At 32.4% G+C, this 14,661-nt stretch overlaps 1 protein-coding gene across 1 annotated transcript in view; it reads left to right on the forward strand.

The window, feature by feature from the left end:
* LOC133324136 (neurobeachin-like protein 1) overlaps window positions 1–14,661 on the forward strand; it is a gene marked incomplete at its 5' end in the record, with an annotated part of 106,503 nt that overhangs the window by 85,469 nt on the left and 6,373 nt on the right. Inside the window, 7 exons of the mRNA XM_061533023.1 lie at window positions 1,051–1,358; window positions 1,422–1,583; window positions 1,646–1,764; window positions 1,829–2,180; window positions 2,311–2,483; window positions 2,543–2,835; window positions 3,298–3,412. Of these exons, the coding sequence (XP_061389007.1) occupies window positions 1,051–1,358; window positions 1,422–1,583; window positions 1,646–1,764; window positions 1,829–2,180; window positions 2,311–2,483; window positions 2,543–2,835; window positions 3,298–3,412 (1,522 nt within the window). The remainder of the gene's footprint in view (window positions 1–1,050; window positions 1,359–1,421; window positions 1,584–1,645; window positions 1,765–1,828; window positions 2,181–2,310; window positions 2,484–2,542; window positions 2,836–3,297; window positions 3,413–14,661) is intronic.

The following is a 14,661-nucleotide window of genomic DNA, read 5'->3' on the forward strand; positions in this document are numbered from 1 at the left end:
CATGTTACTTTCATACAATTTATTGTAAAAGGTACTATGAAATTTCTATAAAAAAATTGGTAATGTTTTTTGAAGGTTTTGTCCTAAATTGACGTCCATATATAGGGTATATATATTACGTTGGAGAAAAAGAAATATATTCTTTTTATATGAACTATAGGACTTTATTTAACATGCTTCGGGATGTCCGATTTGGGCCAAATTGCACCGTTTTGTTGTATGATTTCTTGCCATTTTAAAGGTAATTTTATAATGTCTCTCTCATAGAAGTTCTGCTCTCTATTTTCAAAAAACTCTAGTAGTCGATTTTCACAATTTTCCCTAGATACCAATTTTTTATCATTAAAGAAATTTTGCAATTCAAGAAAAATATAATAATCGCTTGGTGCCAAGTCCGGACTGTATAGCGGATGCATTAAAACTTCCCAACCAAGCTCCCGAAGTTTCTGGCGAGTCACTGTAGATGTGTGTGGCCTAGCGTTATGCTGGTGGAACACGACACCTCTCCTGTTGGCCAATTCTGGACGTTTCTGGTCAATTGTAAATGGTTTAAAACAGTTTTATGGCCCATTTTTTAACTCCTGGGCGATGTTACGACTGCTAACATGCCGGTCAACTCCGATTTATCGACATTTTTGACGGCCGACGTACCTGTGCGAGGTGCATTTTTAACATCAAAAATTCCTAAACGGAGTCTATGAAACCAAAATAAAACATAAACACCATTCACAATTTTAGCCGCTTGGATTGCATTTTCGCCTGTTCACTTCCATTTTAACACCCGGTAACTTACAACTAACAGGAACTTACAACTAACAAACAGGAAAAATTTTTTTTACTGCGAAATGTCACTCTTCCAACGAGTTTGATCGATACTTTACGAGAAATCTCCCTAATCTCCCGTTGTTTCCCACAACAAATTTCAAGGGTTTAGTTATAATCGTTCACCTAATCCCTAGAAATTATGGAGGCAGAAAACCTCTATATTTCCGTTTATTCTCATATATTACTATTTATAAAAAAAAAGTATTGATTTATTTATTTACCTAGATAAATCCCAAAAATGAAGCTGAAACACGTGCAAAATACGATTCATTCGAAGATCCATCTGGAGCTATACCGAAATTCCATTATGGTACACATTATTCAAATTCTGCTGGTGTGCTGCACTATCTCTTGCGAGTGGAACCCTTTACATCACTGCATATTGAATTGCAAAGTGGTCGATTTGATGTAGCCGATCGTCAATTTCATTCCATACCACAAACATGGAAACTTTTAATGGACAATCCAAATGATGTTAAGGAACTAATACCGGAGTTCTTTTATTTTCCTGAATTTTTGAAAAATATGAATAAGTAAGTAATCCTTATTAGGGTTTGGTTGCTTAATTAACATTTTATTTTTTTATTTTCCTCTAGATTTGATTTGGGCCATTTGCAAATCACCAAAGAAAAAGTGGATGATGTTATACTGCCACCCTGGGCCACAACACCTGAGGAATTCATTGCCATACATAGAAGAGCATTAGAATCGGAATATGTTAGTCAAAATTTACACCACTGGATTGATTTGATATTTGGGTTAGTACATTACACCATTTAGAATAATATAGAATACAATAAAACCCTGTTGTTTATTTCAGTTATAAACAAAAGGGCCCCAAGGCCGTTGAAGCCTTAAATGTTTTCTATTATTGTTCATATGAAGGTGCCGTAGATTTGGATAAAATTACCAATCCAGTCGAAAGAGAAGCTGTTGAAGGTAGTGATGCCCTTACGTTCTCCATTTTATTTTTTTATCGTAATTATTTTCACATCCACTATAGGCATGATAAATAATTTCGGTCAAGTGCCTTCCCAACTGATGCGTGAACCTCATCCACGACGCCTGTCTCAGGAAGAAACTACACTTAAACTTTTGAGAGCTGAACTCAAACGTCCGGATATAACACAATTTCTGGACAAGGTTGTGCAATATTATTGTGAAATTTCCACGCCAAAAGATCCGATTGTCTACTTAAGTCCACCCAGGTCACCGCCACGTTCTTTTCTTCAATTAAGTCCCGATTCATTGATAAGCATATCGAAATCATGTATATTGGGTTGTAATTCATGGATGGCTTATGATAAAGATCGTGGTTTTCTATTGGAAATTGATGCAACAACAACAAATTTGAAGTGAGTAATATTTCTGTTTCCTTAGAAATAAATCGAAAAGGGAAATTCAGACCAAAATATTATATTCAGACTAAATCTTATTGTGGTTTTGTATATATTAATCTCATTTTTCTTTTGTAATACATTTAAGAAATCGTAAACGCATTTTTGGGCCACTGCATCCCTCACAAGCCTCACATTCCCAATTGTTTGCTGTTAGTACCGATGGTAAACTTTTGTATGCCGGAGGTATATGGGATAATTCATTGCGTGTCTATAGTGTACACAAAGGAAAAGTAGTTGCTTCTGTCACAAGACATTTGGGTATGTTATAAAATATTTATCTATTCGAAATTTGAAATACATATCTCATCTGATTTTAGATATAATCACCTGTTTGGCTTTGGATAATTGTGGTTCTTATTTGGTAACCGGGTCACGTGATTGCACCTGCATTATATGGAGCATACAAAATTCACATTCAAATTCCGGTCCATCAGCATCAAATATACCCGTACACGCGTTGACTAGTCAAACAAATTTACAGTCAATTATTCAACTTAATACACAAAATAGTTTCTCACCCAAACCGCTGACAACACTATATGGTCACGATGATTCCATATCAAGTGTGGCAATTTATACGGAATTGGATATGGTGGTTTCAGGATCATTGGTAAATTGAAACAAAAATATAAATTTTTACACAGCGCAGCACTAAAATCTTGAAACAATCGCCACCACCAAAATCGGCAAGCTTATGACGGTAGAAGAAAATCCCTAGCTCAGTTTTGATATAATAGCTAAGGTTTCTGTTTAATCATGTTTTTAAATTTTTTGACTTGAAGTGCATTTTCAAATAATACGTTCTGCTTTTGAATACTATATCACGTCAACTATTGAAAATATTGTATTTCTCTCTTCAGCAATGTTTTTCCTCATAATTAGATCTACAAATATTGTTTTGAGATCAAATAGAAAAAAACAACAACGTACTCAAAATAGCACTACTATAAAAAATGTTAAATTTTCGACATATTTTTCGATCGTGATTGGTTCAAGGTTTTCATGTTGAAAACTGTGATATTATGTTATTGGTTTGGATATCATAGTGATTGTTTTTTTAAATATATTACAGGATGGCACTGTTAATGTTTATACCATACAAGATGGACAATTTTTACGCACATTGAAACCAATTGGTTGTACTGAATTTTGTGTACAAATTTCATATGTAACAATATCCTATCATGGTAAGTGAATTTGTAAATGTGTATACTATATATATGGGCAAATTTGCCAATTTTTTTAAAATAGCTGAAGCGAAGGTCTGTCGTTGCAAACTTTTCACGATATTAACTTCCAAACGTTTTTGTGTGGAAGCTGTGTCTACTTTAATGTAAAAAAATGTGTAAAAACTGGTTAAGGCGAACCAGTTTTTTATGTTCCCTGTCGATATGTGATAGGGAAAAAATGTTTATTCTTCCCTTTTTTCTCCTCTGTTAATTTGGAAACAATTCAAATTTTACAAAGTTTTTCCTCTATTAGCCGGACAACTTTTGTCAAAACCACCGATATTGTGGGTTGAAGCATAACAAGGTTGAAGACATTGCAATGCGACTTTTGAAAACTTCCCTCCGCAAAACCCTCAGAGCTGCACACCCGGCTGTTGACCGCCGTGCTTTTCGGAAACCAGGGTTTAACGCTTCAGCTAAGTACACAATGGACATCTTTTGGTAGCCGCAGATACGCCTTGAAGCTAAAATGAGCAGTTGATTGAACATTTCTCTAGACCAGAGTTGAACAGAACTAAATTGAGAGTATGTATGTGAGAGCGTAACTGAGAGATAATCATCAAAAATGACTGCCGAAAAGAGACAAAAAGAGAATACGTATTTAGCAATCACCGCTATCGTAATATTTTGTGCATTAGTGCTCTAGACACAAACATCTACTCACAGTACGGATGGTAGCTTTAATTTATTGGATTTATCTCTTAAATGCCCTCCAATAGATGCAGAGCTCCGATTTGCTCGATTTTACTCGCGAGTGAAAAATACTCCCGAGCGGGAGTAAGTAAAGAGTACGAGTTTTTTAGGGAGTATACTCTCCACTCTTTTATTTTGTTTGGGAGTGCACGCGAGTACTCCTTGTTGAAGAAAAAGAGTGTGAGTGAAAACGTTCGAAATAGAGTAAGAGTTCACTCTAAGAGTGAAATCGAGTGGACAAATAAATTTGGTTGTTTGGTTATTTGTGTGTGTGTGTGTGTAGTACCAAAAATTTTTTTTGATGTTGATCTTTTGTGTGGTGTGGGGAGATAGATCATTACAAAAACCAGTAAGGAAAGTAGTAAAGTCGGACGGGGCCGACTATATGATACCCTTCACCACTATGGGTATATTAAACAGGACGATTAACATGAAATTGGATGAAATAAAATATGTGATTTTTATCTAAATGTGAATCTATGTAGATCTATCCATAAAGTATGTAAATCGACTTCAAACAAATATAAATACGTCATCGGTTGGGCTATGTCTGTACTTCTAGAAAACGCAACTACGTAAATCTATGCTCAATTTTGTACGTTGTGCAAACTTTGATGTCAATCTGACTAACATGAGGAGTTTGATGCCCACTTTACGGGCGAAAATATATATGGAAGCTCTATCCAAATATTAAGCGAATTCAAACAAACTTGTCACAGGTTAGGTTATACTAATTTCAGAACGTTTTGTTCCTATCAGCCTATTGGATCCTTGGTGCGTCAATTACTTATAATCAATCTATAATAAAAGGGAGCTATATCTAAATATGGACCGATTTTCAGTACGTTATGCCAAATTTCGTGCAAATCGTGCATCATTTACATGAAATCGGACGAAACTATATATGGGAGCTATATCTAAATCTGAACCGATTTTCTCGAAAATTGGCACACATTATTCTGAAACTAATTCAGTACGCTATGCCAAATTTCGTGCAAATCGAAACATATATAGGGACTTTGGTGCATCATTTACATGAAATCGGACGAAACTATATATGGGAGCTATATAGAAATCTGGACCGATTTTCTCGAAATTTGGCAGACATCTTTCAAGGCTCAATTCAGTACGTTATGCCAAATTTCGTGCAAATCGAAAGATATATAGGGACTTTGGTGCACCATTTACATGAAATCGGACGAAACTATATATGGGAGCTATATCTAAATCTTCACCGATTTTCTCGAAAGTTGGCAGACAACATTCTAGGCTCAATTCAGTACGTTATACCAAATTTCGTGCAAATCAAAAGATATATAGGGACTTTGGTGCACCATTTACATGAAATCGGACGAAACTATATATGGGAGCTATATCTAAATCTGGACCGATTTTCTCGAAAGTTGGCAGACAACATTCTAGGCTCAATTCAGTACGTTATACCAAATTTCGTGCAAATCAAAAGATATATAGGGACTTTGGGGCACCATTTACATGAAATTGGACAAAACTATATATGGGAGCTATATCTAAATCTGGACCGATTTCCTCGAAACTTGGCAGACATCATTCTAGACCTAAGTGCTTAGGCTGTACCAAATTTTGTGCAAATCGAAAGATATATAGGGACTTTGGTGCACCATTTACATGAAATCGGACGAAACTATATATGGGAGCTATATCTAAATCTGGACCGATTTTTACGAAACTTGGCAGACATCATTCTAGACCTAAATGATTAGGCTGTACAAAATTTCGTGCAAATCGAAAGATATATAGGGACCGTTTACATTAAATCGGTTAAATATATATATGGGAGCTATATCCAAATCTGAACCGATTTTTCCCAATTTCAATAGGGTTCGTCCTTGGGCCGAATATGTGACCTGTGCCAAATTTCATCCAATTCGGATCATAAATGCGACCTGTACTTTGTTTACAATTTAACATGGACAGACAGACGGACAGACGGACAGACGGACAGACGGACGGACGGACGGACGGACATGCATAAATCGACTTAGAAAGTGATTCTATGTATATTCTCAAAAGGAACCATGGGTCTATCTCGATTATTTTTGCCTGTTACAAACATATGCACAAAGACATAATACCCTGTACCACAGTGTGGTGAAGGGTATAAAAAAACAAAAAAGGACATTGATTATTTTGTTTATTGAAAATGTTTACACATGTGATGTACGAATAAAAATCTTATATGAAATGACTTACATAAAGAGAACGCAGAAAACGAGCTTGTTGATGCATGCTTTCCCAGCAGTACTGCAAACCAAACATCACAAAACAAACAATGCACACAAACAACATCAAGTAAAACAACGGTATCACAAAAAAAAAAATATATATATATAATAAAAGAGTACTCGGCAAGAGTGTAATCTGCTCGCTTTCGAGCGTATTTCACTCCCAATCGAAAACGAGCAAAGCACCTCCGCTCTTATTTGAGTGGCAAAGAAAAATAGAGTAAACCAGAGTTGAACAGAACTAAATTGAGAGTATGTATGTGAGAGCGTAACTGAGAGATAATCATCAAAAATGACTGCCGAAAAGAGACAAAAAGAGAATACGTATTTAGCAATCACCGCTATCGTAATATTTTGTGCATTAGTGGAGTAAACTCTATTTACTTTTTCTACTCGCAGGAGTACTCCCGCTCGAATTCGAGCGAGTTTCACTCTTAACTCGAATTCGAGCGAGCATTTCGGAGCTCTGAATAGATGACACACCTTGCACATCATTTTCACAATCAAAAAATAGTTCCACTGAGCTTATATCAATTAAAATTAGTTTTTCTGAAATATTCTACTCAATTTTTTGTTTACAATATTTCTGTTGAAGAAGTGTCAAAACAGTATTATCGACGGCAACTGAGAAAAGTTGATATTCATAATGTTAAGTTTTATTTCAGTGGCGTTGCTAATTGAAATCGCAACTGGAGTTTGTCTTGATTTAGATTAGGCGAGTTTACTTGCGGCAAGTCTTTGTTTGTAGGGGAGAGGGGCAAGGGGAATATAAATCAAAAAAAATTGCTCGTACCGACAATTTTCTGGCAATTCGTTTTGTGTATTTCGTATTTGCTGACATTTTATATATATTTAAATGTGAAAAAACAACAAATAGAAAAATATTTTGGAAACCGAATTGCCTTGTATAAACGCATGAAGCAAGTTCAAAAGAGAAAGAGAAAGTATATGAAAAGTGTTTTTGGTTTGTATTTGATATTCGATACCTTAAATAAATTCACCATTTTGTTTAGAAAAAATATATAATAATAATGTGGTGTCATAATAAAATCTCAAAAACATCATATGCGCTCAAACGAATGTCCTCTACTGTATATGAACTTCTGTTATCATCCACACAGATTGTCAATATTTTATAAAGTCATATATCTCATAAAATGCTAATTGAATCCCCGTTCTAATCACACATAAATAAGGTAGAAATAACAACATCAGAACATTTACGATCGATTTACCATAATATTGCTATAAATTATGTGTTGGTGCCTTAAAGTATGCTATAAATATGTGTTTACAAATGAACATTTTATACCATGACATAAAAATGTTTTATGTTGAGTAAAGCATGATAGTTCTTTTCTAGGGGCACTAAATATGAAAAAATTATCTATTTCAATTTCATTTATTTCAACAAATTGGAACCTAGCCGTAAGGCCATGAACGCTTTCAGAAACCACATCAGCTATTACTTATATGTTAAATATAAATAAAATTGGTAAAATTACGAATTATGACATTCGTGTTCATTGCAACTACTATCATAAAAGAAGAAAAACATCACAACTATGATATTTCGTCCAAAAAGCGCGATATTTTTTTATAAGAGCTTTGAGTATTGGACAAACACCAGCATATAGGGTATATGCCGGATATAATAGAAAAATTAATGTGAATTAATAAGATATTTTATATAGGCCCATACGTAGATAATATTACATATTTTGATTTAAATATATGGGCAATATTGCCAATTTTTTAATATTCCATTATCAAAAAATCAGCTTTTTTGTTTTTGTGGCACATCAATGATTTTTGGTATACATATAGAGAAAAATGTTCTGACTCCGAAACCGTTCGCGATCAAATTTTTGGTTGATGCGCGCAAAAGTTATCAAGGTTTTAATTTTGGGCATAAGAAAAAAATCTTAAAATTACGCCGTTTATTATATTGACCAAAAACGTTGATATATATCTTCCTCCGTAAAATAAGAATATGAATATATTATAATAATCACGATAAAGTTGCACATATTCGCGAAATATGAGAAAAATAAAAAAGTATTGCAGATTACAAGAATATTTTCATTATATTAATGACATACACACACCTAAAAATTAATTTAAAAATATCTACATAATCTAAACACCATGATGAATTAAATGATATCAAAATCACACAAGTCCGTGTAGCGGTTTTTAAATTACAGCGACAACAAAACAAGATATTGAGGAAAAATAGTTGTTTTTGGTTCGAAAAAATAATGTCATCATATTTATTTTTTTAATTGTATACAAGAAATTTCAGAAAAAAATGTTGGGGTTATTCTGCTATTTTACCCGAATTTCGCCGAAAAATTGACATATATAATAATAATCACTTTTTGTGTATAAGTATACGCCTTGTGGATTATATCAAGACCCTTCCGATAAATCTTAGAATTCTATAAATAGGAATAAATCTTAAAATCAAATAATATTATGAAATATATATTTTAAATTGTGTGTAAATCGCGTAATTCTCCAAATCATTTGATGCGCATGCGGTTTCCAGGAAGTACTGAAGTTTATCTTCCAATCCATATATATTTTGCGAAATTTCATTTGACGGTTAAGATGTGCCGCACGTTACATTGAAGTACCCAAAAAATCGTAAAACGCGAATAATTTCCGAAAACTCCATATGCCATTAACGCGCATCCGATTTCGGTGTGCACCCTAAACAAATACATCGATCTATACCGATATCAATGTGGTCCATTAAGAACCATGGATGTGGCAGCTCACACTATTTTTGAGATAAATTGCGTCTAAATCGCGTAATTCTCAAAATCATTTGATGCGCATGCGGTTTCCAGGAAGTACTGAAGTTTACCTTCCAATCCATGTATATTTTGCAAAATTTCATTTGACGGCTAAGATGTGCCGCACGTTACATCGGAGTACCCAAAAAATCGTAAAACGCGAATAATTTCCGAAAACTCCATATGCCATTAACGCGCATCCGATTTCGGTGTGCACCATAAAAAATACATCGATCTATACCGATTTCAATGTGGTTCATTAAGAACCATGGATGTGCCAGCAAAATCTATTTTTGAGATAAAGTGCGTACATCTCTCTTTCGGTTGAAGTTTTTAATGTTCTCTTTTCGAAAAAGATCAAAATCCGTATGAGGTCATTTATTGAAGCGGAAATGATACACAGAAAACGCAAATAAATCCGCGATATTTTCAAAAACATTTTTTGCCAAATTTCGTGTTTTTGGAAGGCCAGTTCCCGCCGTTCTAGTAGATGGATTTTCACGAAGAAGATTTTATATCATCCGAAACGTAAAAAACCTTATTGATCGCGGGTACCCATATCATTCAGTTGACAGATCTAAAAATTTCGCCCGAAAAATAGGTTTTTTAGAAATTTGATCGCACAAAATTCGCACCTTCGGATGAATATTACTCTGAAGCTGTGCATACTACATACACAAAATAGATATCAAATTACGCAGATTCGCGACTACAGTAATCTTATAATCGATTTTTAGAAATTCCTGTTTGCGTATTAAAGCTAGAAGTAAAATTAAAAAAACACTCAAAATTGAGCTTCAAAATGTCAGCATCATTTAAAGGTAGATGCAGTGAAAATTTTGAAAAATGATACATAAGGGGCGTAGTCCCCATTTTGTTGGCTTCTAGTTTTATTTTGACACGAAGACCGTGCAATGAGTGGCTTAGTCACAAATCGATAGAGAACATAAAAAAACTGGTTCGCCTCAACGTGTTTTTACACATTTTTTTACATTAAAGTAGACACAGCTTCCACCAAAATAAAGTTTGGAGGTCAATATCATGAACAGTTTGCAACGACAGATTAATTAATCCAAAACTATTCACTTTTTTTCATATACTTAAGTAGTTCCCGAGTTATAAAGGGGTGAACCTCCGCTTCAGCTATGTTAAAAAATTGGCAATATTGCCCATATATATATATATATATCTGTTCTAGAAAATGCATACATTTCTATTTCTGCATTATAAATTTAAAAAGTGCTACTAGATTTTGTGTGCGCAACCGACACATCCTAGCTCTCTGTTCCAGAACTTAACAAATATATTTTAACTTGACTCATTATAAGATATTATATACTTTTAGCGGCATTTTTTTATCAAATTTAAAACTGAATTCTTTCACATATATATGATTATATAAAATCGATAAGTTTATTTACTTTTATTTCATTTAATCTAATTGATTAAATAGTTATATTCTTATCTCTTTTGACGTCATTCCAATGAACAATTTGCATAATGAGGCGTTTCGTTTTGTTTCGTTTCTTACGTGCAATGACTTGATGCATTCTTTGGTGCAATTTAATGTGGCACAGTGTGATAATGTAGTCGAACCCATATAACCATTATATTGCAGCTGTTAATTTTATTGATAATTTTTTGGTTTAAAATTTAATTATTTTATTGCCATCATCAAGCTATGATAGCTAGCTAACTACGCAGTTTACGTTGCTATTTTTTTTTTTTTTTTCATTGATTTCTGACAGAATTGATAAGAGCTGAACATTTATGATTTCTCAATGTGCCAAGCAATCATCGATTTATGATTTCTTAATGCTAAATAGAATATTCTTGCTGTGAATTATCAATAAAGAAAAAATTAAACATGAACCTTACACAGGGCATACTGATGATCGCGTGATGATTTTCAATCGTCAAATTATAACCAGACATGGGTGGTTTTTTATTGCTTTATAATGAACAAATAAAATCAAAGAGAATTTCAAATAAAAGACGAACCAAATAATGAATCAAATTCCATTGTATATACATTTGTGTGTGTGTTGAGGTCGGTCTTTTGCCTTATCTTTGTCAAACAATGATCGATCGGCGGGTGGGTACAAAAATTTATGAATGACTACTAGTTTTACATGACATATTTTGTCATTCTGTTAGCTAGCATTGGATTTTCTAACTCTTAACGTTGCTTATCGCTGGTGGTGTCATAAAAAAGTCTCGTGTTTCTGATAGAGAACGTCACGATTTTAACCAATGTCCGATATACATTATTTTGATAATGATGATATCTTAATGCCACCATTCAATCATTTTTTTGTTATTAAATACTTTAATTTTGATTTGATTCCGATCTACTATATTACTTTGCCTTATCATACAGGTGTTCACACTTTAGACGCGATTTTGTTCTTAATTTTTAAAAGAGTTTTTTTTTTATTTTTTCCACTTAGTCTGCGAACACTTTTTGCGTATTCGACAAATTGCGTCCTAATTTTGTGTGATTATAAGCACAACGACATAAATTAAGAAATTTTTAAATTTCGAAGCAAAAAATCGTGTTAAATTTTTAGTTCTAGAAATTGTTTTATTGTTTTTTTTTCCAAAAAGTAGTGCTGACTATATTTTATATTATGCGACGCCATTTTAACTGAGGCGGTGTTCTATTTAACACATATATAATTAGTCCATTCATACCTCTTCTTTTCCATTGCTTGTAGTATAAAGATAATATATGTGTGTGTATATGAAACATATAAATTTTCGCAGTAAAGATTTTGGATCGCTGCTGAAATACACGGCGGTAGATCCCTGTAGGAAATAATCAAAACAAATTTAACCCATTTTTTCATTATTTTAGATAGATTATCATTTATATATTCCTCTACTGTATATATAATTTTAAGTTCCTAAATTTAGTTCATATGTGTATAGAATAATTTACACAAAAAAAAAAATTATAGCGATTTATAAATGAATTACAGGGCTATATATGAATGGTTATTGATCTATGTATGATTTTTATTTATTGACCGTAGAGGCTAAAGAAATTTAGCATCCGACATATATTTGAAATTGATATTTCACACATATGCTTTTTTCATAGGCCAACCCCCCTCAGTATACGTTTTATAAATGATGTTGAATTGAACACCCACGTCGTCAACTGCCAACGTGCAGAGTATATCGAATGTGGATCATCGTTTGTCTAGACACAAAAAAAAGATGAACGTTCGAATTTGATGACGCCTCAAAATTTACCATTTTGTGAAACGTATTTTTTCATATATGTATTTTTTAGTCACAAAATTTCTTTGAAATACTGAATATACCTACATATTTATTTTAATTTGTCTCTACGCAAAATTTAGTCATTTTTTATTTTCACTTTACTTTGTTGCAGACAGTCATAAAATAATATTTAAACTAATTCATTGTGAAATAGTGGCTATTTTTAATAATCTCAAATATTTGACAATGATTAATGAGTCATCAAGAATTCAGATTCAAGATTCGAAACAGGAAATGTTAAATTTTTAGTTTTCATTCTATTTCGAAGAAAAATTATAAAAGTGAAAGGCTTTCAGTTTTTTATTTATTTATTATTTTTTTTTTTTTGCATCTTTTTGATTTTTGCCTCTGACCAAAATGTCTTATTTTAGACTTTTCGAAAGTAGTTATGAAGAAAATCAAAAGTCGACTTTATGATTTCGTCATAAATCAAAAGTCAACTTCGATGTTTTGACTTTTCGAAATAAAAAGTCGATTAATCCATTAGTCGAAAGTCGATTTACTTATCCCTAGGTCTTCGAAGATGAGCATTGTCCAACGGTTCTTCATAATGTGCAATTTACTCGATATTTATTAGAGATCGCAGATGTAAGGTTCGGGTGAAAAGTGGAAAAGAATGATGAAAACATACGAATCTCGATTTCTCGTCTTTGGGGAATTACAGTGGAGCAACAGACATTACAACTTAAATTACAATATGGCAACACGAATCTTCGAAAATTCGAATCCGAATATCGCATTTTCTATTCATTCAGAATATGGCGAGAATGTGAAAGAGAAAAATTTTTCATAAGCGAGATATCTCCCTTGCGAACAAGGCTGGATATGTTTTGCAAAAATATAGTCCATTCGATTTAACTTAAAACGTATGATAAAATATCCTACAATAGCCTCAAACAAAGATATAAAACCTTTACTTCATGAACATTAAGTTTACCGCCAAAAAAAATAATTTCACTTTTGACTAAAGGTTTACACTGGTGGCCAAAACTAAAGCAACTGAAATTGGAAACATAATAAATGAACTGTATTTATTTATTTATGCTTTTTTTTGGAAAAAAGTTATAGTGAAAGTTTTTTTTTTCAGAAATAAATATGTAATTTACTCATAAACAATAAAAAACAAAAAAAATAGAAAAGCAAAATTTATTTTGAAATGAAAACTATTCTATGGAATAGTTTTTATTTCCATTTCCAAGAAAACTTGGACAAAACTAAAGCAACTTTTGGATAGACCATTGTTTATAAAACCCTGATTTTTGACTCCCGCATCCAATCTTTGACATGTTTTGGTATATGTTCGGAGGTTATTGTCAAGCTGAAACATCCCAGCAAGCTATATTTTTTCTTCAGCGTTTTCCAACACATTTGTATAAACAATCCGATCCATCATAAATCTCGTAAATATATCAAACTCAATAAAAATAAAAACAGTCCAATACCTCCTACATATGTGCCCTTGAAACACTGTGTCTTGAGCATTAAATTTTTAAACTTTGTGACTATTATTTTTTTTATGTCATGTCTTTAATGTTTAACTTTAATTCATACGAGAGCATAATATTTCTCCACTGAATCGGATTCCAATTTCTATGACCTTTTGCGAAAGTCTTTATACACCTTTTTCAAATGTTATTGAAAACATTTAAATTGCAATTCGAGAATTTCATTTGTAATTCGAAAACTCAATTTGCAATTCATAACATTTCAATTGTAATTCGAGTATGTAATTTGTAATTCACATCATTTCATTTGTAATTTTAAACTTTTCGTATGAAATTCCAAAAATTACATTTGAAATTTAAAAAATTTCATTCATAGTTCGAATATTTCAATTTGAATTTCGTCGAGTTTAATTTGAAATTCAAAGAAATCCATTAGAAATTCAAAGAATCTAATTTGAAATTCATAACATTTCACTTGTAATTCGTAAAATTTCAGTTGTAATTCATAACAATTCATTTCAAATTCATACATATTCCTTTTGTGTTACAATAATATTTTTCGTATTTAAAATTAAATGTTATGAAAAACAAATGGAATTTTATGTATTTCAAATCAAATGTTAAGAATTTCAAATGGAATTATTTAAATTTCAAATGGAATTTTATTAATTTCAAGTAGAATTTTATGAATTTCAAACGCAAATAATTGGAAATTA

The sequence above is a fragment of the Musca vetustissima genome, unplaced genomic scaffold (genome assembly GCF_032173495.1).
Source record: "Musca vetustissima isolate MV318-11 ecotype Yass unplaced genomic scaffold, APGP_CSIRO_Mvet_v1 utg28112, whole genome shotgun sequence".
NCBI lineage: Eukaryota > Metazoa > Arthropoda > Insecta > Diptera > Muscidae > Musca > Musca vetustissima.